General features: G+C 39.8%; 1 protein-coding gene across 17 annotated transcripts in view; it reads left to right on the forward strand.

Annotated features, from left to right (window-relative positions):
- ANK3 (ankyrin 3) overlaps positions 1-23,725 on the forward strand; it is a 357,107-nt gene that overhangs the window by 231,715 nt on the left and 101,667 nt on the right. For all 17 annotated transcript variants that reach the window (XM_035329362.1, XM_035329363.1, XM_035329366.1 and 14 more), the window contains 7 exons: positions 2,244-2,342; positions 10,077-10,175; positions 14,616-14,813; positions 16,711-16,809; positions 19,216-19,314; positions 20,567-20,665; positions 23,440-23,637. In XM_035329362.1, coding sequence (XP_035185253.1) covers positions 2,244-2,342; positions 10,077-10,175; positions 14,616-14,813; positions 16,711-16,809; positions 19,216-19,314; positions 20,567-20,665; positions 23,440-23,637 — 891 coding nt within the window. The remainder of the gene's footprint in view (positions 1-2,243; positions 2,343-10,076; positions 10,176-14,615; positions 14,814-16,710; positions 16,810-19,215; positions 19,315-20,566; positions 20,666-23,439; positions 23,638-23,725) is intronic.

Consider the following 23,725-nt stretch of genomic DNA (forward strand, 5'->3'; position numbering starts at 1 on the left):
TTGCTACCAGTAAAAGTGCAAATAGCTAAATGCCAAACTTAAATTCTGGATGGAGACCTGTCCCCTCTCTTTTTTCCCTTTGATTTCCCCACAATATTTCCCTGAGCTGTTAGGGCTGAATAGGGCCAAATATGCTTTTTCTTCTTTGTCTCTTATTTCTTTTTATGAAGTGTATGAGTAGATTAATAGTGTGTGATGAAAACTAGAGAGTGAGGAAATACTGCTCCTGCAGTGCTCTTTTCCCAGGAAAGAGGAACTGATCTCGTTCATCCAGAAGTACAGATATTTCACTGGGTACGTAAGGTTTCATTTCCTTGATTCTTCCTGTTCAGTTCATTATTTCAGAGTAGCTGTGTGAAAATCGTTTTCCTAACAAAATGTGTCTAAAGTGAACATATTCTTTACTTACCTATCTCTTCCTAGTGTGAACCTGATGCCTGTTTTCAACCAAATGTAATTCATTTGGTTCCAAGATCCTCAAGGCATTAAATTTATATGCTTTTTGTAAAGACAGTGTATCAGATGAAAGAAAGATGGATTGCTAGCTCTCCAGCAAAGGAATGAGCTTAGTCCCTATTAGGTGCTGGAGAATTTCCTCATGTTCTCAGCCAGGGAGCTTGTCCCCCACCAGAAGCTGAGACCAGCTGCACAGGGAGCAGGTCCTGATAGATTCAGTACTAACCTGAATTGTGAAGGTCTTTTAAGGAGGACTCCTCTCTTTGACCATGAAAATGGATATTCCCCCTTTATTCTTGTTTCTAAACCAACTTGCAAATTGCATGTTAAGCAATCACACAGTTTTACATCCCTGGGAGGATCAGGCTTAGCATACTCTTTGTTTAATGTGTTCAGCAGCCTTTTGTTTTATTTCATGTTTTAAAGAAATCACAAGGTACCCTGGAATAGTAACTTAGATGCTCTAATGGTGATTATTATTAGAGAAAGAAGTAATTTCTTCTTGCTAAAATGTAGTTTGCCTCTGTGGTAGAATTAATTAGTATTTTCTAGTAGCTGTAAGTTAGCTTCGTAGTGTAATTGCTTGTAAATAAAGATAGAGCATACTGGGTTAGGTGCTCGGCGTTACTATTAAGCTGTGAGTCAACTTGTCACATCTGAGAGATATTCTTTTGGTACTGGTTCTCTATCATTTCACTCACCTGCAGTTTTGAGGAAGTGCTGTTGAATGGTCTGTTGGCCAGGTAAGACGCTTGTACGGCTCTCCAGCTATTCAGGGTGATGGGTGCCTTTCCAATTCAGTCAGCCATAGGATATATGCTCACTAAAATTTACTGCTTTCTGCTCAGTCATGGGGAAGCCGGTTTTACACAGCCAGCTGTTTGGCTGCCCCTGAGTGCGCAGGAACATGTTCTTGATAATTCTGTTTGTCTCCATACCCTAGCTGCATGCTCTGTTTAAGTTATTTTATCTTCACTTGGCTCCGTATGATCAAATATATACAGGATGTGGCCTTCATACACCAGAAGATAAAAGATTCATTAGAGCATGAAGAAATGTCCTAGCTACATCTTGTTAAAAAAGCATGTTTGTGTGCACACTCATTGGTTATGTAACTGCCCTCAATGTGCAGCGCAGCTACAAGCTGCCGTCCTGCGAGGCGTCGTTTAGCAAAGCATATCTGCCTATTTACAGTCTCACTTGAAGTAAAGTATTACATCGATTAGAAGAGCGATTTGTGTAGAGGAAATTAGTGATGTGACTGTGACGCGAAGGTGCTTAAGAGGCTATCAGAGCTTGCTGACAGAAATAAATGGAACTGACGTCTCGTTGCCTTGGAATTAGACCTGCAGATGTATTTTTTATTATTTATTTTTCATGAATTCTAATTGACCGATGAAGTTTTGAGGTATTAATTCCTATCACTAAATATTCAGAAACAACTGTAGCTAAAGGAAATTGCTGGGGTTTAGAGAGTAAAATTGATGGTATTTAACACCTGTACAAAAACTGAGGACTGAGGCCCAGTCAGGATGTCTTGTTCGAACTTCAACCACAACTTGAACATCTGCATCGATAATATAAAGGTCGTAATCTCAGACCAGTAATTCACATGTGTGGAAGAAAACAGCTTCCTTTTGCTTGCATGCTCCCAGGGACACAAAGCTGTGTTACCCTTTAGCAAAGTGTGCATAGTTCATTCTGTGAGCAAAACTGATCATGGAGATCCTGAAAGACAGGTAGATGAATATCTGTTTTCACGTTTTGTTTTGGTTTTTCTTCCACAGAATGATATCACACCGTTGCACGTTGCATCGAAGAGGGGAAATGCAAATATGGTCAAACTCCTACTTGATCGAGGAGCTAAAATTGATGCCAAAACAAGGGTAAGCTTCAGTATGAATGCTCTAAGTGACTGTATGGAGTTCTTGCCTTGGACCTGTTAGCTGCTGTACAGCTTAAATCATTTGTCTTCCTGGCAGGCTACCAAAACCATAATGCATTTCTTTTTTATAAAAAGGATTTCAGTAGGATGCTAACAATTCACGTCTCTTAAAACTGTGTGTGAAATACTATGCATGGCAAAGCTCAGAACCAACTATTTTCCATGTTCTCAGAGCATTTAATTAGATGCTGCTATGAGCTAGTTGCGATTAGATGTGAATACACTAAAAGCCAAGAATTCAGTTCAGATCTTTCAGAATTTGAATATTAAAAGAGTAACTTTCAACCGCAGCGTGGCTGCCTTTCTTTTACCCACAGGGTAGTGTCACAGAGCACAGTACTGCTGATGAGTCTTACCTCCCTCTTGCAGGGCTGTGCAGCAGCTCAGCCTCTGCCTGACTCAGTGCTTAGCTGCTGCCTTGGATTTGTTACCAAATGGGCCAGGTGTAGTGATGGTTTCCGGCAGGCTGACACCAGACTCGAGTCACTTAGTGTCCTGGAAGTCAATGCAGATGGTTATATCTAATTGTTGTTGTTAAAATCCAATCTAATCGGTTTAGGAGTATTTTATTTACATACTCAGTGGTCTAAAGAAAAGGAAAGGTTCCGAAGTTTGGAGGTAAACCCAGAACAAATGCTCCGGGCTGTCACAGCAGTCTTTCTGACATGCTCCTGTGCATGTGGGGAAATCTTCAGTTGTGACTCTAACTTTTGGACAATTTTCAATTCCTCAAAATATTAGCTTGTCACCTATCCATCTTCCATTTTTAGTTATTCTGTATAATTTCCACCAGAAAAACTCATCAAAGATAGAACCTAGAAATCCATTTTCTGCAGTTAGTACTGTATCCACAGGTTTCTGTTTGGTTTTCCAGTGTTTCAGCAGTCTCTGAGCTATCGTCCGGTGTTTGGTGAGGCATATTCTTAATTTCTGTCAAATTCAGAAACTGGGTCAACTTACTCTCTTCGCTCTGTCCGTGCATTTTTCATTGGTTGTTTTTTCCACTTTACCTTAAGAAGTCATTCATGATTTCTTTGTAAAGTGTGTGCTTTTTTTTCTAATTGGGGGATATGGAAGAGATGATTTGTCACGGATAACATGGACAGGGGGTTCTTGTGCTTGGCGCTAGCAGAGGCACAGTATCTCAAGAGGATTTACAGAGCAGTCTGTAAGTTATAAAGTCTTCAGTCCTATGCACAGTCTGATGGAACTAGCATGCATAGAATTGGAGTCTTTACAGGATCCCAAACAAGCCTGTACTCTTGTCAGGACACAGTACCCCTTGTCTACAACGTCTATTTTTTCCTTTCCTGTTACTTCCATTTACTTTCTACCTTTGTGTTTCAAAATGACAGTGTATATAACACTTGACCAGAATTAAACTTATTTTCCCCATGCCCCAGGCTTTGTCTCGCCCCTGATTTTTTGCTTTGTTAGCTTCTTAGAAGCACTTTGCTACCTCTCAGGGTTAGGATTGCCTCCTGGGTTTGTTTTGCATGCAGGGATGTGGCTGTTGTTCTGAGCAGCCGCCTCCTCTCTTTCTCTCTTTCTTCCTCCTTAAAAAAAAAAAAAAAAAAAAAAAAAAAAAAAGCAGTTGTACTTGAGACATTTTTCAAACACTTCCATCCTCAACCATTCCATGATTCTGATTGATCTCTTCTGGACTAAAATACCAGCCTCCTATTTGGCACACTGGGACTGCCAGGCTGAGGGGGCAAGTTTGTCTGTCCTGTCACATCCTGGATTTGGCCCACCTTGTGTTGGGGTGGGCCACATTTTGGTGGATGTGGCAAATGTGCATGTGGTCACAGCAGGGAGGTAGGGACATGGCAAGGGAATCTTTCCATCCTCTCTGCAAGAACTTCCATGGCCCACTGCAGCCAAAATGCTGGGACCAAGACTTGAAATATTTCAGTCCAACTTGTTCTTTTCCTATAGTTACAAAAACTCCTGATCTGTTTCATTTTTCTGTATCACATACCCCAGGGTCAGATACTAGGATAATTTCTGTAACTAAAAATACAGGCTGCAACGGAAACAGGATGCAGGAAGAGGGCAGAAGCGTTAACAGCTCTAGAGTCTGGCAGAGCTTCCCAGTGAGTCAAAAGGCAATGGATGAGTGTGCTTCAGGAGGGTTTTGTGGGGTTTAGTTTTTGTTGTTTTTTGTTTGGTTGTGTTTTTTTGTTTGTTTTGGTAGTTTTTTTTTCTTGTCTAACTTTCCCAGACACTGCCTGTTTCTCCAAACACCCCTTCTCCCTATAAATCAGAAAGGATTTGCATAACTTCTCCTACTTGTATGTCACTCATCATTGCACTTGTCTGACATTACCAGAGGCATCATTTTCTGCCAGTTAGTGACTAAGTGGAAGTTTAGCTCCCAGTGGCACTGACTCATCCTGGCAAGGGTTTACTAGTCCCTGGTCCGGGCAGTAAGTGGCTCTACCAAGAAGACTTGGAGAGGCAAGAGCATTGCTGGAGTAGATCAAAGCGGATTTATGAATCAGTACAAGAAGGAAGAGAGGTCTCAGAGTAATGTGGTGTTAAAGTTAAAAAGAATATTTTTTCAGGAGTGTCTGCCTGGCTGTCGTATTCAATACCAAAAATGAATTGCTGTGAGCCATTATAACACATGTTCCTGTTAAAGCTCTCTTTTTATTCCTACCTGACCCAATGTTGCTTTCCAAGGCAGAACAATTGAGGTATGTCCACTTGGCGGACATTTCATTTTTTTCTTAAGTGCCATCTGTTTTTTTTCAATGTCTTAGTCTTAGAATGGCCTTAAAAAAAACACGAGATGACAAAAGCTTCAGTCATATCTTTCTGTAACAGTATGACCACTTCTAAACGTATTGGAAGTCAAAGCAGCCAGTGCTGTGTTTTCTTATACTTGTGTCAAGTCACATTTATCAGCGGGATGCCCAGTCTGAGCCCAGCCTTGTAGTGCTGTGCAAGGGTAGGGGCATGTGCTGAATACACACAACTTAAAAAATAGTTGTGATTTGCATATGAAAATAAGTGAGGATTCTGTTAGCAGATTTTTAAATGCAGGTGAGACCTCTCCAGGAATTTTAAGCAAAGCAGAATTCTGTAGGCTTTTTTGTTCTGCTTTAAAATGTGTTGGATGCCATGATACTATTTAATATAAATGTTGATTATGGAAAACAAAATAAATCCTTAAAGATGAATGACAAAGATTTTGTCCCCACATGAAAGGAGAACAGTTTTTGGAAAATTGCTTGTTTCTCTGGCTCAGAGGCAGGAATTCCTAGCCCTTTGTTTCTCCTTCATCATGTAATTCACCTTTACACGAGTATGCAGAAGATACTGTCTTATGTTGTTGACCAAACACCGACAAGACAAGGATTTGCTGCTCTTGGATGGGACAGGTTTAGCTATTCAATTGTCATTCTGTGATCTGTGCTCACAATCCATTCTCAGGATGTGGTACTGTAAATGTTCTCCATGTAAAGTCAGTTTTTATTTTTCGTGAACATATTTTATAGATAAATACACATACAGTCTTTTCTGAGCATTAAGTTAAGTTCGGGTAATTGTTTCTTTTCCTTAGTCATCTCCATGAGCATTTGTGTTTGCTTCTGGCAGATGGTCCTGGAAACTGCAGTGCTGAAGTACTGTACAAAAGGTTAACCTGAAGGGCTAAATCCTTATCCTCTTAAAATTATTGTAAAAGTATTCACATCTCTGGACTCCAGATTTCTCTGTGTTCCTTAGGAATAGGATTTGATGAGCACCATAAACATTGTCATGCACCTACAAACTGCAGTTAATTCAGATAAGGTGTGAGCATGTGAGGTCATTTCCAAAAATATCTATTTTGAGGCTCAGCCATGTTTTTTTCTTCTTTTAGTTCACACTTACATTGACTTGTTTATTTTTAACCAGCTGCTTATCTTCTGTCTGTCCTTTTTTTGTACATGATGTCTAGCAGCTGGCAGTTCAGGGTTTGTACTGAACTCTTAAGTGTACTCCTCAATAACTAACCACGCAAAGCCCTAGCTATTTGCCACTTTAGTCTGCCCAGGGCACCTTTTATCACTCTTTTTTTTTTTTTTTAAATTATTAACATTCAAGCAAAGACCTACTGATGCTTCACATAACATGTTTACTGAATGTTGCCCTAATTACTTTTTCTGTCTTCCAGAAAAGACTTTAAAAATAGTGTAATTAGAGAGCTTGATTAAATTAGCTTGATTTGCTTTGGCTGTCTAATACTGCATATGCCAAAGTGAATTTGTCTGAAGGCAGGCAGTGAGCACATTTTAGCTTGGATTAACAGTAAGTCTTCATAATCTTCATTTTACTGATTTTTCAGCTAAATAACAGGCCAGTGCTCATATCTGCATGAGAACGTGCGGGATATGCTCTTTTAAGATGCCTCTGATCATACATAAGCTGCTCCAGAAGAGCTACATATAGTAAGATATAAAATAATGACAAGGATAACACTGACTCGTCAATGTAAGTGCATTTTGCATGTGTAGGCAGAGCAAACCTCCTTTGTTCCCCTGCTGCACAGGGGTCTCTTTGCGACAGTGCCAGTGAAGTGAAGAATTTGGGGGTCTTAGGGCATGGAGGCACCGTGCGATGCAGAGCCCTGCTAGGCTGAAGCACCTGCTCAGAGGCTCACTAAGCAGCTATGGGGATGATAAACCCTGGAGGCAGCAGTAGTTGCCCTCCTGGGGGAAGGATGCCTTCTGCCTCTGACTCAGGGGATTTGGCTCGAAGTCTGCCAAGCTCTTGTTGAGTATTGGCCTCACAGGAAACTTGTTACTGGGTGCTTGCGCTTCATTTCATCACTTACAGACTGGGTTAAAGCTGCTGCTCACTGGTGCGAGAGCTGTGGTACTGGATTTGTGGTGATGGCCCAGTGGATCCTGTCATGCAGGGGAGCTCCTGGGTGGGCATTAACAGGGAAGCGGCCCTGAGGGGCACAGGGAGGCCGATCTGTGCCAAATCACACTGCTCAGGGGACCTTACAGCCACGTGTACGGGCAGGGCAACAGCAGCCAGGAGGCCCAGTGACCTGCACCAGTATCTGCTAAACTGAAGCCATTTGTGACCCCATGCGAGTCTCAGCAGGAACCAGAGATACTAACTGTATCCCATATATTTTGGGGGATGGGGATCTTTGAAATAAAAGCTAAAGAAAGAGCTGTGGCTCCAGAGACAGTTTGTGCAATGTTTATGGGAAGCCTATGTCTAAGCAGAATTCTTCCTATTGTCCTCCTGGCTTTTGCTGGAGCTGCTCTCAGGCTCTCTGGAGGGCTAGATAATACAGATGATATGATTTATTATGTCAGCACATACTTAGAGAGTCCTTAATCTGCAGATTATTGTCATAATCGTTTGTAATGGCTTTTCTGAGCCATTGCAGACTATCATATTAAGGCAAGTTTGTTTCCTAATCCACGTGATAGATTTTATGCTTCACATGGTATAGCTTATATCAGCAGTAAATAAGCAACGAGAAAATCTGGCATAATCAGTAGAGTCTTGCTGAGTTCAGAGCAGTCTCTTCTAATCTCAGATTCTTTTCATTTTTAAAACAAAATTGTACCTCTTTCTTATCTGTTTGTTTGCCTCTTCATTTCTTTGCTTGCATTTAGGGCCATATAGCAATTGACCATGCCAGGTGAATTGAGGGTTCCTTTTTAAATTCAAAAAAAAAAAAAACATCTTTGCAGCCAAGTGAGCTGTCTTGAAGTGTATTTGCTTTTTATGGTGGGAGTCCTGACATTTTCATAAAAATAGCTTTAGATGTGCTGTCCCAACAAGAACCTACAATGCGTTGTAATGTTGTGTCATGCCATGTGATGCACCTGCTGGTGGTGACTGCTGCACGGACCAGAACGAGCTCTAGCTGGATGAGCATGATGTCCTGCCACCTCCTGGGCCCCAGGAACCTTGCCAGCCACAGGAAGGAGCCGGAAGGATGGCACCATGAGAGGGCTCGGTGCCCTGGGGAGCACTGAGGTAGCTCTGAGGGGTCTGTTCCAGCCTGTGAAGATGAGCAAACGTGTTTCATTCTCTGTGAGCTTGGTGTATACTACCCTTGGCACATTTGTTTGAGTGAATTCTGGGGGGTCATAAAGTGTGAAACATGTAAGAACATGGTGAGTCAAACTGTGTTCATCTTGTGTGAACAAATGGCTCCCTCAGTCCTAATCAAATTAAGCCTGAACCAAGAATCTTTCCTTCACCTACTTCAGAATCCTATGCCTTCATTTAAGTGGAAAAACATGCACAGTGAGGGCCACATGATATTGAAATGAGAATAGCAGGAAAGATAAATCACAACAATTACAGGCTGCTATGTTTCAAAGGTTATTAGGAGAGGGCAATTTAGAAGCAGAAGAGCTTGAGGCTCAGAATCAGTACCTCCATCTCCCCAGCTAGCTGCACTTTATGAGTCTTAAACTGATAATCTACCAGAGAGTAATGGATTAGGAAGTATCAAGGAAGAATATTGCAATTATGCATGGCAGAAATGGGTCTAAGGAGGTAAACTGGGACTACTTGCTACCATACAGAGAGGGTGCGCATGTTCATGAATTAGCAGGCACAGGATGTGTGAAAATAAATTTTACATAATCCTTTTTATAAAAACGTTGTAATGTACTTTAGACAACATAAAATACTTCTAAGAATGCTGAGAGGCACTGGAAAGAGCCCCCTTCCTTTATGGCCTGTGTTTGGAAAATTAATATTTATCTTGCTGCTTTATTCATTTCAGTCTTTGTTATAAGGGCTTCTCCTCTGACATGTTTGATGAAAATACAATGACATTCCTGTGTGACAGTAGCTCCCGTGTATTTGTTTTGCTTGTAACAAAAGAAGTGCTTGTTGTTACTAATTCCAAAACTACAAATTTTTCTTCCTATTTTTTTCCAAGCCATGACTTTGCTATTTGCAACAAACCATTGTGTCATATAGTGTTTGAAGAACTCCATGTGACTACTCACAGTTGCTGAAGATGTGTGCTATCTTTCGTCATAGCACTCATGTAAACAGGATACAGGAGTATTGTAAACGGTACAAATCAAAGAATAAATTAATTTGAAGTAACTTGGTTAAAAACTATAATAAGCATTGAGAGTAGGCTGTGACTAGACCCTATTCAGCTGGAATTCACATGATTATGGTCTGCAGTACAAGAAACAGGAGTTAATCCAGCAGACTTTTACCACCTGGGGTTAAGATGGTTTATTCATCTGCTGTACACCTGTCAAAATCGATGTGATAAAATCAAACTAAATAAGATTTTTTTCCCTCCGATATCAGTATCATCCCTTCACTTTGATTCATAATGACAAATGAAAGACCCAATTTTCTTAAAGTCATGCAGGCAAAAACTACCTGATGTACAATCTCATCTTTTTCTTGTATGTGCATTTACCACTTCAATGCATGTAAAGTGAGGGCCTGGAAGCAGCCCATTGCTTGAGCACCAATGTGATATGACTATTTACCTGTTTATAAAATCAGAGCCAAAATGTACTTTGTCTATTTGTATAAACAGGTTTAGCTGTTCAGATATGCAAGATCAGCATCCTGCAGGTACTAATTACTTTCTTTAGATGTAGTAGGTTTTATAAAAGTGCAAAAAGTCTTCCTGTGCCTAAAACTAATAGGTTATAATGTTTGTGTCCCACAGGATGGGTTGACTCCCCTCCACTGTGGAGCAAGGAGTGGCCATGAACAAGTTGTAGAAATGCTGCTGGATCGTGGTGCCCCTATTCTTTCCAAAACCAAGGTAACTGATACTGTTCTCTTCTCTGCTAGGATAATCCTTGTACTTTTTTCCAAAAATGTAATTCTGCATGTTTTTGATATTTAAGGGCTTGACAATAACTTTCCTCTTTCATAACTATTTAAAGTAACTGTGTGGGAGGTCTCCGAAGTGGATACCGTATGTAGTGCTTGTCTGCATATCTAAAATATGTTAAATCAAGATACACAAGAAAAGGCTTCTCTGCCAACCAAAAAGGCATGTATGGTAACACTGTGGCTCAGAATTTCAGTAGCTAGAAAATCTGTACCCTGAATAAATACATGATGATTACAATATATCTTCAGCTTGCACCAAATTACCCTAGAGGTAGAGTAGAGATAAGAGATAAAAATAGAGTAATGTCTCTTTGCAGGAGACAGCTTGTATTTCCTTAGGAGTTAGACTGATTACCAGTTTCTCCACTTCCTATCTCTCTGCAGTTTATCACACAAAGTTTTACATGGCAATTGCAAATCACCTGCACTAGGGCGTGCAGATTGCTTCAGAGCCAAGGGCTGTCATTAAAGCATGTTATTCCCAGAACTCTTCTGGTGGTGGTCTGTGCTGCATGGTTATTACTGGCTTTAAATCTCAGTGCAGCAGCCGTGTTTGTAGCACAACACAATCCGTGACTTTCCCATCCAGGTCTGACAGTTGGATTGTGCGGTTTGTTGAGGTTCTTTCCCAAGATACTTTCTACCACATTTTTCCTCTCAGGCTGTAAGCAATGTATATTTCAACATGTCTTGTTTCCCTCTGTTACTTTTTTTTCTCTTCTGTCATTTTATGCTATTCTGTCTCAGTGCCCTTCTATATTCTGCTTTTCTCCTCCCTCTTCTTTCTTTCTTTTTTTCCCCTCACTGGAATATATTTAGCATGTGTTTGGGGAGGTTGACACCAGCTTTTCTCTGCTCAGTGAGTCACTGGCAAGTGCTGTCATGGGTAATCTGACAGACAGGACCCACCCATCCTCTGCATGCGGAGTTTCCTTGGGCTTCTAGAGCCCTGACTTGCAACCTCCACAAGCAGAGGGAGACAGCAAGGGGCTGTCCAGGAGCACCCTGGGGCATGTCTCCATGCCACTACCATGCTCAGAGGCTAGAGCTCACACTCGAGGCAGTCAGGCTCTTCCGCGCTCTCTGGTACATCAGTTAATTACTTAAAGGAGAAAACATAAAGCGCATTGCTTTAGTTTTCACCGTCTTAAATGAGACCCTCTCCTAAGGAACTATGTTTCTTCACGATGCAGATTTTGTGCTGACAGGTGTTATTCTGAAGCTTAACCTGCCGTTCAGGGCCTGTGGGTTTGGAATTTGTTCCTCATCCTGGGGAGTTTCACACAGCTTGGCCCAGAGTTCACTAGCCAAAATTAGACAGATGAGAACATAGGATGGTGGGTTGGAAATAGCACAAGGCTGGAAGGTGCACTTTGGATGTTGACCTGCAGAAGCTTGTGTGAATATCTACAGCAAAATGGGAGCTCCTCTTTGGAGGAGGGAAAAATATGGATTAAGAAGTGAAAAGAAGAAAGTGTGGAGCTTCCCGAGTTTCCCTCTGATATGTTAATTCTGCTGTTTTCAGAAGGTATGCTAAGTAGAGGTACCTCCGAATGACATTAATGAAGCCATTCATTTGGCACAAAGCTGTGGTACAGTTCTCTGGAAAAATACATGGCACCATTCTCTTCAAATGAAGTCATATACTATTGGCAATAGGACATATCCTTGAAAGAATTTTAACTTTTCAAAGTTTTCCTCTGTTATATGAAACTATTTAAAAAGAATAACCAGACTGCAGTTCGATAGCTATTTCCTGTTAAAGATTATTTAGGGTAACAGTGGCCCTTTCCACGCTGGAATATCCTTAGATTTATTTTCAGGGGTGTCAGTGACCTAATTGGTTATCTAAGTTTTCTAAGAACAAAAGGAACTTGAATTGTAGTCATGAATATGCCAATGATTTGCCATGGGAGCTATGACATCTCTTGTATCAGTTTCCGTCTTTTTTCATTACTGTTTTTGTCATCTTATTTGGCTCTTTTTCATTTTCCTTCAGAGTTAATGACTTTCCTTGATTAAAATCCATAGACACAGCTATCAAATAAGCTATGTATCAGTGATGATTTTGTCTTTGCCAAGTCAGGCATTTGGTGCTCTGTTTAATCTCTGTGGTCATGTTCTGATTTTTATTTGAGGTATCATATGGCCGTCAATCTCTCTGAATCCTTTTAAACTTCACCTTGTAATATTTCCTTGGCAATCTGCATAAAAACAGTAATAAACTAATTATATAGTAGCTCATAATACCGAATCACTTCTTACAAACATGGGTGGATTGTCTCACGACATGGATATGGTACAGGAGAACATTGTTGTATGTAATATTTTTATTTTATAAGTGGGAAGTCGAAGGCATTCAAATTTTACCTGGCTTGTTTAAGATTGCAGTGTATCTTTATGTGCAACAGAATTAAGAGCAAGCCTGTTTTGGATAGTAACAAAAGACAATAATCCTTTGTCTTCATCAACTTCTTTACCGTCTGGTTCTGTCTCATACTGTTTTGCAAAAAGTCTAGCTATTTTCACATACACAACAAATTTTTGTCAGGCATCTTTATTTTCTGGAATGGATGTGTGACAGCTCTCTTTCTTCCCTTCTTTTTCAACACTGTCAGCCTCCGTCATATAAGTCTCCTGTGAGGGAGCACCATGTCATCATCTTAATTTCATACTCTATTAGTAAGTGTGGTTTATTGGCTGTTGTTAAATGAATGACACTTTTCACCTGGAGGTTTTTCCTAATAGTGGAACAGAATGATGTATAAATTTTCATGATATTTTGTTGTCACCTAAAAAGCATTATCAGTTCATAAACTGTTACCAGGAGGGCTTGGTGTCTGTGGGAAATGAAGGATTTCTTTTAATTCCACTATTTAACTAGAAGACAGTGAAAATATTTAAAATGCAGTGCTTGTATCAAGCTTCCACATGTATAATCACTGTAGTAGCCTTAGGAATGGGGGAGAGGCTTACCCAGGCCAACATAAATCACAAGTTGCTCATGAGATAATTGTACTTGAAAGATAAAGCTGTGTTCAAGAATCTCCGCTTTTCAGCACTGAATGTAAACTGCTTTCAAATTATGACAGTATTAGCCTGTTTGTTTTTATAATCCTTCTTCCATTTCACTTTTAAAAATTATTTCACTCTTTGTATTTTCACCTTATTTTTGAGTGTTTGTTATGCTATTATCCTGGTGTGGGGGAGAGGAAAGAAATCATCTGTTTCAGGTAGCCTGAGATCTCAGCTGGCTTTACAATGTCCGTTTGCCTTTGCTAACTGTGGTCACACGAGGGCACTGCATCTGAGAGCAAGAGTTTTTGTTTCTTCATGATGGCAAACAGTGTACTGTCAGTCATTTATAGTTTACATATTGTGATGTGTTACCGGAGTAGCTCCTGAATTTGAATTTAATTTTGGCATCGGAAGGACTCAGTAAAAAAGAATACAAATGACAGAAGATGTGTTGAGACTTATCTAAGTGAGGTGCCTCTGGTAACAAGAACTCTATGATTCAGGCAATATTTTTTAATCTTTGGTCACAAAACATAATCAGTCCTTTGAATTGCTCGTAATTATTTCTCTTTGTGTTTGACCTGTTCTTACTCTGCAAAAGTAATATATGCAGCAGCTTGTTCATTAACTGCTGTAAGCAGTACAAGCAACAAATCCTGATAGAGATTTAGAAACATGAATCTTTCAGGTGTTTCCCTGGCAAAATAGAGCTTTACCACTGCTTTCTGGTAGGTCACAACATGGTTCTCTCATTTGGATACTATTTTTGCCCTGTTGCATATGAAGATTTTGCTCTTGTAGAAATGTTAACAGGGATGAATGGTCTCCACAGGTGTGTAATGTGATGCAGGGCATGTGTACAACCCAAATTCGGGAAAGCACTATTGGAGGGAGCAGGGAAGGTTATAGTGATTGCTGAGTGATGCTCTGGCCTGCTTTCTCATGCCTGGCACATGCAGGCTCTATTCCTGTGGTGAGTTTAATGCAGCTTTTAAAAACAGCAGATTTCCTGGTTAGGGTATTAAAAGTCACAAAGTGCTGTTCTTCACAGAACTCATTTAACTCTGCCAACTTATCTGAGCTATGCTAGCTGAAATAAGCTATGCTTAGAACATTGCTGTTATGGCTGCTTTTTAAGGTAGAGCTGTCTATAAACTCTGACAACTCCATTATTCCATGTGGCTTTTGCCGGAGTAAGAACTTTCATTGTTACACTGAACACATTTAGTTCATTTTGGGTGCTCAATGGGCTTGTAAAACGCTTTTCGTACAATACATGCTGTAAGGTGAGAGTTTAATTTCTCTGAGCATCCTGTAGCCCATCGGTGTTGGGTCTTTTTGTTTGCAGAATGGTTTGTCTCCGCTGCACATGGCAACACAAGGAGATCATCTAAACTGTGTTCAGCTCCTGATCCAGCACAACGTGCCTGTAGATGACGTCACTAATGACTATCTGACTGCGCTGCATGTTGCTGCCCACTGTGGCCACTACAAAGTAGCCAAGGTTCTCTTGGACAAGAAAGCTAATCCTAATGCCAAAGCACTGGTGAGTACACAGTGGATTACTATTTGCAGTTTAACATTCTTCCAAAGCTGCCGTGAGATTGATTTGAGAGTTTTCTGCCTGCTGACAGCTGACAGTGAGGGTATGTTGTGTTACTACAGCCCAGGAGATGATGCTCAAGGTTCAAAGCCTTGGTAACGTGTTTTGTGAAATCTGAGCAGACCCTTGCTTACAAATGATCAATAGATGGATGTATTTCTGGTGTAACTAGAGCACTTTTGCCTCCTGGTAGCTTGTTACGACTCTGAATAGATGAAGCAGCTGCAGATTAACTGCTGTAGTTTTTAGTACTGGGAGAATTCTTACTTTTAAATTTTTGTTAATAAAAATAATTACCTTAAACTTGAAAATTAAGAGAATTTTTATTAGCTCTCAAAGATGTGAAATGGTAAAAGTAAGAATGAGTTGCATAAGGATTATTTGTGGTATATCGTAATTATATCAATGGAGCCACATGCCCTTTTACTTCAAAACCAACTTCAACAATAAAACCTGTCAGTTTAATGAAACTACATACAAACTGAATTCATTTTGTTCTAAATTTTACTTGCAATCCACTGTCTTTAAAATGTCGGGCTTATTTGATGGGTCTTCAGTAGCTGTTCCAAATATTCTGAAATGAATTGGGGTGATGGGTTTCACAGCTATTAACTCATTCAGTACCTGCAATGTTACGTGAGCTTCTGAAACCCTCAAAAGCTGGGTGGGGTTGATTCTGTTTTGAAAATAGCACAGGCTCCAAAGATTGCTTCTCACAATCCCTTTGTTTTCTGTGTCAGATTAGGTGTCTTTGGTCAAGGTATTACCGGTTTTGTTCTCAATAACTGACAAGTGAGGAGGCTTCTGGACCTGTAATATTTGTTCTGGCCTTGTGTTATAATCAAAGCGTTAACAGTTTCAGCTTTTAAGTTGCCAGCAGTGGCCTATGATTGGTCTTGTAACCTAGCCACAAATTTCCATTTCACCTAAATCATTTAGGGTGTCCTTTTATTCTGTCTGATCCCCACTCAGGATGATTAAGCAGAAGGTAGCCAGAGTGCAGTACCTGGAATTTGGGCTCACCCTTCCCTGAAACACATCTGAGCTTACCCTGGATGTTGTCCACTGTTAAGGAGCAGAGTTGAGAGCTGCTCACACTTAACTGGAACAGACAATTGCACTGACCTGATGTTACAAAAGCATATGATATTATTTATCATCTGTCAGGTAACAAAGCTATTTTTGATCAGATCTGAGCCGTTTTCAGAATTACTCTGTGAAGACTTCTTTGATGAGTATATAGAGTGGCATCAGCATTCAGTGACTGGTGTTGTGGTACCAGTCTTGGATGCTGTGGACGGCTTATATCCTTGTGTTACTTGTTTTTTGCTGTATCATCTCATGCTAAATAAGATGGTAGTTGAAAATGTTCACCCTGCTGCACAAGCAATATTTTTTAATGGAGAAGACAAAATAGTGAAGTGGCAAGTAATTAAAGAAAAAATAGTAAGATTAGTTTAGGAAAGGATCCAAATGTCAGAGCTTGTAAATGTAAAGTGCTCTTTTTCACCAGCAGTTCTGAAAAGTCCAAGAAAAAAAAAAGTGAACACTTAATAAATTTAAAGTAAAATGAAATTTCTGATAGCTTTAGGTGAAAAGACATTTTTTAGAAATATTTTTTAATTTGAGTGGACAACGTATTTCATAATAAAAAGTGGTTGTTTAAGACATGTCTTTTTCTTCTTTAGAAGTTTCTTGTTTTACACGAACAGTTTGAAGCCAAAAGAAATCTGGGAGGTGTTTTGTTATCACAAAGGAATGTTTTATATGAACTTCATAACCAATTCTACTTTTTAATGCCATATGCAGTATCAAAAAGTATGTTCTTTCTCATTTACAGAATGGTTTTACACCTCTGCACATTGCCTGCAAGAAGAACAGAATAAAAGTAATGGAACTTCTTCTGAAGCATGGTGCATCAATTCAAGCTGTGACTGAGGTAACAAGTGGTCCTTTCACATTTATCTTAGGTTTTCTTACATTGATTAGTAGTTGAATATTTCTGAAAGAGCATGTGCCATTCAAGTGAACAATGATTTTCAGCTAGATATCCACAAATAATAAAACTGGATAAAGTCAGTTGCACTAATGGATTACAATACCCAAACAATTAATATACTTTGGGAGTACAGTGGCGATAACACGTGATACATAAGAGGCAAATTTTTCTGCATGCTCGTTTCTGCTTATTTCTGTCTGTAATTACATGCACAGAAAATGAAATTGACCCTGTTAAGGAGATGAAGGTGAAGACTGTGCTTCATTTCTTCCTGTGCTTTAAGTTCTAATTCTAAAGGTGTTTTAATTCACAGACCTTGTTTGGCTTTCCACAGAGAAGTGATACTCAATCACCATCACAGGTCATCACAAATCTGTTAGACAGCAATCAATATGCTGTTAGTTCAGTTAGCATGAGATGGTCAATAAGCCAGTTATTGACACAATTCAGAGATGAGCTAGGAACCTGTGGCAAAATTTGAGTTCTTTTTGTATGTATGTTCAGCTAAGTTAGGAGCAAAGGTCACATAGATAAATGTGTGACCACTGTGGAAGAAGGCAAATTAGAAAATGATAAACAAGGTACAAATGGAAGCAGCTCATCTCCCCAGAATGGAGTTTCGTTTGATCCATGGAGTTTTGTTCTAATTATTCAGTAGCAAATCACACAGTTCACTTCCTGGCTTTTCTGAGAGAACTGAGCCTTGCTACTGCTCACATAGCTCCAGACCAGTTTTGTTTTTTTTTAAAGCCACAGGGCTTATAGATGCAGTTTGCAGAAGTCATGTCAGCAGATGAGTGAAAGGGACAAAGAGAACCTTAACAGAAGAGGAATTACGTCTGTCCTCTATATTAATTAGTCAACCTGGATGTAGAAAAGCTGTCTGTTCATTTTTATCCCTTTTAAATACAAAGAATTACTGAAGAATAACAGCAACGCATAACTACATTTTCTTGTGTGAATAAACCAGGTTAACCATCTGATCAGTGTGCTCTGAATTACTTTTTCAAGCAAACTCTCCAAAAGCAAGAGGTCTTCCTTTATTTCCTGCCGCTACCTCACCACATGATCTCATACCACACTTGACTGGATTTGTTGAGATTCATCATGGTGCTTTACTGCAGGGCTCTGCCTGCCTGTCTTCCTACCTCTTTCACTGGCTAGCTGTACTGCAACAACCTTTTGAGGCAGAATTCAGGGCTGTGGCAGCATCCATACCTTACCAAACGTGTTGCAAATAGCCATTGATGCATATAAGCTGTGTGCTAAAGATAATGCTATTTATCTTCTTCTATGGTAAATTCTGTTTTCCAGGTAGATTCCATACTTTGGTTCATACATTCATTTTCAGCTGCAGGCTCGAAACCCTGCAGTATGAGTTAGTGTTTGTGGTCAAATACAGCACATGTTCTATTTTCTACAGTCTTATTTTAAAAGTATTTACTAAATTAGTGAAAGAGGAAAAAGAAATAACATACTCAACCAGTTATTCTGCCTTTCTGCTCGTGTTTGCTGTTCTGCATGAGAAAAGAACAAAAGCCTGTTTTCCTCATGTCTACCCTTCTGGGACTTGTCTATATTAATGGGGAAGTTGCCTAATCAGGGTATTTCCAGAAATCCACTGAGTTTTCTCCTTCTCCTGGTAGCAAAACTCCATTTTGCAGCCTCTGGCTGACTTGCTGCAGCTGTGCAGGAGCATCTGTGAAGAGGCTTTAGGGTAATTCTATTTGGAGAAATATTAAGTATTGATTGGATTTCTGAGGCAAAATCCTTGAGGTCGTGCCCTGCTAAATGACTGCTCTTTTCTTCTCTCCTTTTCCCTATTTCTCTGTCTCTCCAGTTGGTCCTTTTTACCCCGTAGAAGGGCACTGGTACAGATTTACAATGGTGATGGTGCTGCAAGGTGCTAAGGGAAGGGGGAATTATCTTCTATGCATGTTATTTGTGCCTCTGGCTGGATGCCATGGTTTTGAATGCAATTTCTCATGAAGAAACAGTAGGGGTGGAGCTCACCACTGAGATCAATAGGCCTTTTTGTTCACCCAAAAGCAACTGGATTTGGTAGGGACAACAGACACTAAATCTTTTTTGCATTAGCTGTATGTTACAGGAAGTCTTCCCTTTGTACTGAATTCCTATAGCATTCTTTCTGTTTGCTTATGAATCATACTTATAGGTATTTCAAAATCTGCCCCTTAAGGATGTGTGTATGTTTTTAAGTCAAGATCTTCTCAGAAGAGTAAGTGCTTTGGTTTACCGATTTCAGAGTAACTTGTTTTTTCCCCACATCAATCTTGTAAAAGAGCGTGGAAGTAAACGTTTGTCTGATGTTCATTCGGTTTTCAGTCGGGCCTAACTCCAATCCACGTTGCTGCCTTCATGGGACATGTAAATATTGTATCGCAGCTAATGCATCATGGAGCATCACCCAACACTACCAACGTGGTGAGTAACAGGTTGCTTTTCAGTGTGGCAAAACTGCAAATGTGTTAGAGTATCTGTGAGTGGTGCGGTTGCAAAGTGCCAAAGTCTGGTGTTGGCCGTCCACATCCTTTGCATTGTGGCTCCTGCTGGAGCCATGGGAGAAGGCGGCCTCTGGCTCCGGCCTGGGAGGTGCTTGACAGGTTGAGGACACCTCACAAGAGGCTGACCTTAAGCAGACTCTATTTTCATTATTTTTTGAAGTGAAGAATGAGATTTTCCTGTAGCTTCCCTCGTGTGATTTCTGAGATGTGTACTTGACTGTTGAGCACTGTTCTCCCAGGACCCCGGGGGCCTACCATTTAAGGGAAGTTCTGCTGTTATCAACAGATTGCAGCAGATTGTTGGGACATATTGCCTGTGTCCATACAACCATACAAGTGTGCCTTTCTACCGGATGTGTACCGTGTGCCCCAAGGCTCCCGGGGCATGTGTAAGAACTGAAGTCATTGTTAGATGGTACTTGAAAGTTGATAAATGGGAGTAAAGTCAAAGCTTGTTAATTGTTTTTAGCTCTTTGGCCTCAAAAACCTTTTTGGTGACTTAGCCCTTTGTTAAAGTCTTCATCTGCTAACTGTATAAATTAAATAAATTTGCAATGCCATTTTTGTGAACTAGGTATTTGTTCCTAAAGACACACTGATGTCCAAAAATCTAGAAAGCTGTTTCCTTCCTGAATTAATTCAGGTTTCCTTGGATTTTCGTTTCATTAAGTCCTTGAAACCTTAATGTAATTAGTAGTGATTTTTCCCCATGGTCTTTCATTTCAGTGCTTCTCGGATAACAAATGATCCTAGGGACATAGGGCATAGCAGGAGAAAATCCAGGAAAAATATGTTTCTAAATATACAAAATTTGAAAAAAAAAAAATAAAAAGTTGGACCAAATTAGGCTGTATTTAAATGGTCATAAGTTTTAACACTGTTAATAATGTGGTAATAAGTACAAAAATTGCACTCTCTTTAAAACAAAAGGCCTAGGCATATAGGCACTGTTGTTTTGAGAAAGTGAAATAAATTGCTTTGTAGCATACATCTCAGAGGTCAACTATTGATTTTATCCCCCATCTTGCTCCCAGGAAAACCTGTGTAAAATATTCTAGTGGTGATTATTCTGAATTGGATCTCCAGTGTATTAGTGTTTATGAAATATGTTGCATTTGTTTTTCCTGTATTTTTTTCTCTGCTGATATTTTGTTTTTGCTGCTGCTTTTTAGAGAGGAGAAACAGCGCTGCACATGGCTGCCAGAGCTGGCCAAACAGAGGTTGTTCGATACCTAGTACAGAATGGAGCTCAGGTGGAGGCTAAAGCTAAGGTAAGGCAATGATCCAGGTATAGTAACCCCAGGTTGTTCATATTTAACAAAGTAGGGAATTGCATTCATCTGACATCTTGTTTGGGAAGGGAAAGACATGTGAAGCCAAGGGCCTCAGCATAATGATCACTGATGTTTTATCATGTACTTTGTTACTGTAGTCATGAGTGAGCTGAATGTAAGAAGGAAGTCAGGATATGTCAAATTGATACCGTGTCTCCTTTTTCACCAATTTTTAATATAGAATATTCTGTCTTGGAGATTTGTTTTGGGGTAGGAGGCAGGACAAGGTGGGAGGAATGCCTCAGATCTATTTTCATTTTTGTAAAACTGTAAATCCTATTCTGCCGGTGTCTGTTGTCATGTCCCTGAAGCATCAGCCTGTATGCATTCAGAAGTAGTTATGCTTCTAAACAGTCCACCAGAGAGGTGGCAACTCTGAAACTCCTTAGAAAACAGGTGTGGGAGCTTTGGGGAGAGGATACAAAGGAAGAGCTAGAGGGGACTGTTTTAGGTAAGCTGGAAATACAGTGATATCAAAGGAGAAGAGCGAGTTACCTGTAAGAGTTGCTCAGTAGCAGATGAAGATTAAGGAGAGCAAGTTGAGTAGTGGGTGGATGAACATGGTAAGCTGTTTCAGTTGAAAGATCACTTTTGTGCATGGATGGGAAATGTATTAATTTAAATTATTTCTCTGCATCTCAAAGAGTGGAATAAAAAGGACGATATTTTGACAGTTCAAGATAGGAAAGAAATGATTTGGAAGACACTGGAAGAGCAAATTGTTATTACAGAGTGGCTCAAACAGTGATGGGCATGTTCGAGAGAAAAGCAAAACTGCCTGTGTCGACACAACCAGTGACTTGACCTGGCTGTAAGATGGGTTGGTCTGTCTATGGTAAAAGCAAGCTTGAATAGAAGGTGTGGGCACAAAGTCAAGTAAAGTTTGGAAGGCACAGAAAGAGAATGTGGTGTAGGGTTGGGAAAAAAGGAGCAGAAACAATTAACAGAAACAATTGCAACTGAGGAAGGTAACGGGGGAAGAAAAAGAAATGGTCGGGAGCCACTGAAGAATCATAGAAATTTACAGAAATTTTAGAAATTATAGAGTTCCAGGAAAACACAAAGGGAAAGGAGATTAGGACTGCCATATATTGTGTCCGTTTTTAAGTCAAACCAGGAAAGCTTTTTTTTCAAATAGTGATTAAATGCATACAATTTCCAATAAATCTGTTGGTGTTGTGAAATTACTGTGTGTGAATTGGCTCACAAATAAAGTTGCTAGTGAGAACATCTACTTATGAGGAACTCTTGACTAAATATTTATAGCAGATGTATTTCACGTCAGGAAATAGTCTGACAGCAGCAGTGAATCATGGGGTCTGTAAAACTCCAAAGAAAGTGACCAGCCTTGAAGGTGACCAGCTCGTACTCAGAAGCACTGCCATGCAAATAGTCTGTAAATAATTTCACACAATGAATTAATCTGTGCAAACTGCCACTGACTGTGATCAATTTGTTATCATAAATAACAACTAAGTATAAGTAATAGTTTGTACACCAGCTCTAACAGCAGTTAGGAATTTGTGGGAAACAGGTGTAAACTGGAAATGTTTAAAAATCATAAAGGTTTTTCACCAGGTGGAGGAGAATTTCCTTGCAGTGAAGCAACATTCACATCCTGACACTCTCTTGATCTAAATCCCAAGGATGTCAAATTCGTGTTTTGTAGGGTGGGCATGGGAGAAGTTTCCCTGTCAAAGAACACTCCAGAACTTCTCTGTGGCAGAACATGGGGTTGCACTGCTCAAAAAGCAGGGGGAAAAATGGGTAGAGAAAGCTGCTTGAATAGATTTATGAGGAAAAGGAAAATGATAAAGTCACAGACTTCATTGGCCATGCTGCTGTGATAGTGCGCTTACTCCAAAGATTGTACAACTGAAGAAGGAGGACAAAAATACAGAACCAGATAATGAATAAGGAAGAAATTATCAATTAGATGCTCCAAACATGGTCAAAAACTACAGCAGTATTTTCACTGAAAAAAAAAAGCGCAGACTCACAGCAGTACAACCCCTACACATAGAACCATCAGGGTTACTGTGTTTGGAATAAGCAGTCAGAAAGACAGGGAACTTAAGCATCACAACTTTTTTTTTTTTTCTTCCTAGTCTTTTTTAAATAGCTGAATTTAGTAATAATATATCTTTAAAACATTGTGTAGAAGTTAACTTTTCCAATTTACCTCCAATTACTGCTACTGTAAAGATATCTGTGAAATATCAGTGATAAAACAAAACCCACAAAATATAGCACTTAATACAAGTTAATAGGTGGTAATATGCTGAGCACCTCAGCTCATTCCAGACAACTAATAGGGTCATTAAATGTTGCTGAGATCATAAAAGAGATCAAGATGTGAGGAACAGAGCTGTATATTCTCTGCATTTTGAGGAATTTCAACATTAAACTCAATGCGCCTCAGTGGCAAGGTAAAGCGAGGCAAGTCCAGATTAAGAAAGTCGATCAGTTTATTTACTGCTAAGGATTATGCGTCTATCTGGAATATTTTGCGATGCATCAACAAAGCATACATTTATCTTTATTATATATATATGATGAAGAGAAAGCCAAGGTTTGATACTCATCAGGTACAACCTCAAGTAGAATCAATGTTTATCTGCAGTTTCAAAAAGCAATGAATCTGAGCATTTTCTGTCAAAATATGGGCTCAGTTTTCTTATGTACAATTGTGCTTTTTCCTTTATGTTTAGGATGACCAAACACCACTGCACATTTCTGCTCGACTGGGAAAAGCAGATATAGTACAGCAGCTGCTACAGCAAGGAGCATCTCCAAATGCAGCTACAACCTCTGGCTATACGCCCCTGCATCTCTCTGCTCGAGAAGGGCATGAAGATGTAGCTTCTGTTCTTTTGGATCATGGTGCATCTTTGGCTATCATTACCAAGGTAAGGGAGTTGCAAAGTGATAGCTTCAGTAGTGAAGTGTATCTGTAGCAAGTGCTTCTTTTGAGGCCATCAGCATAAACATACACAT

The sequence above is a fragment of the Oxyura jamaicensis genome, chromosome 6 (assembly GCF_011077185.1).
Source record: "Oxyura jamaicensis isolate SHBP4307 breed ruddy duck chromosome 6, BPBGC_Ojam_1.0, whole genome shotgun sequence".
NCBI classification, from domain to species: domain Eukaryota; kingdom Metazoa; phylum Chordata; class Aves; order Anseriformes; family Anatidae; genus Oxyura; species Oxyura jamaicensis.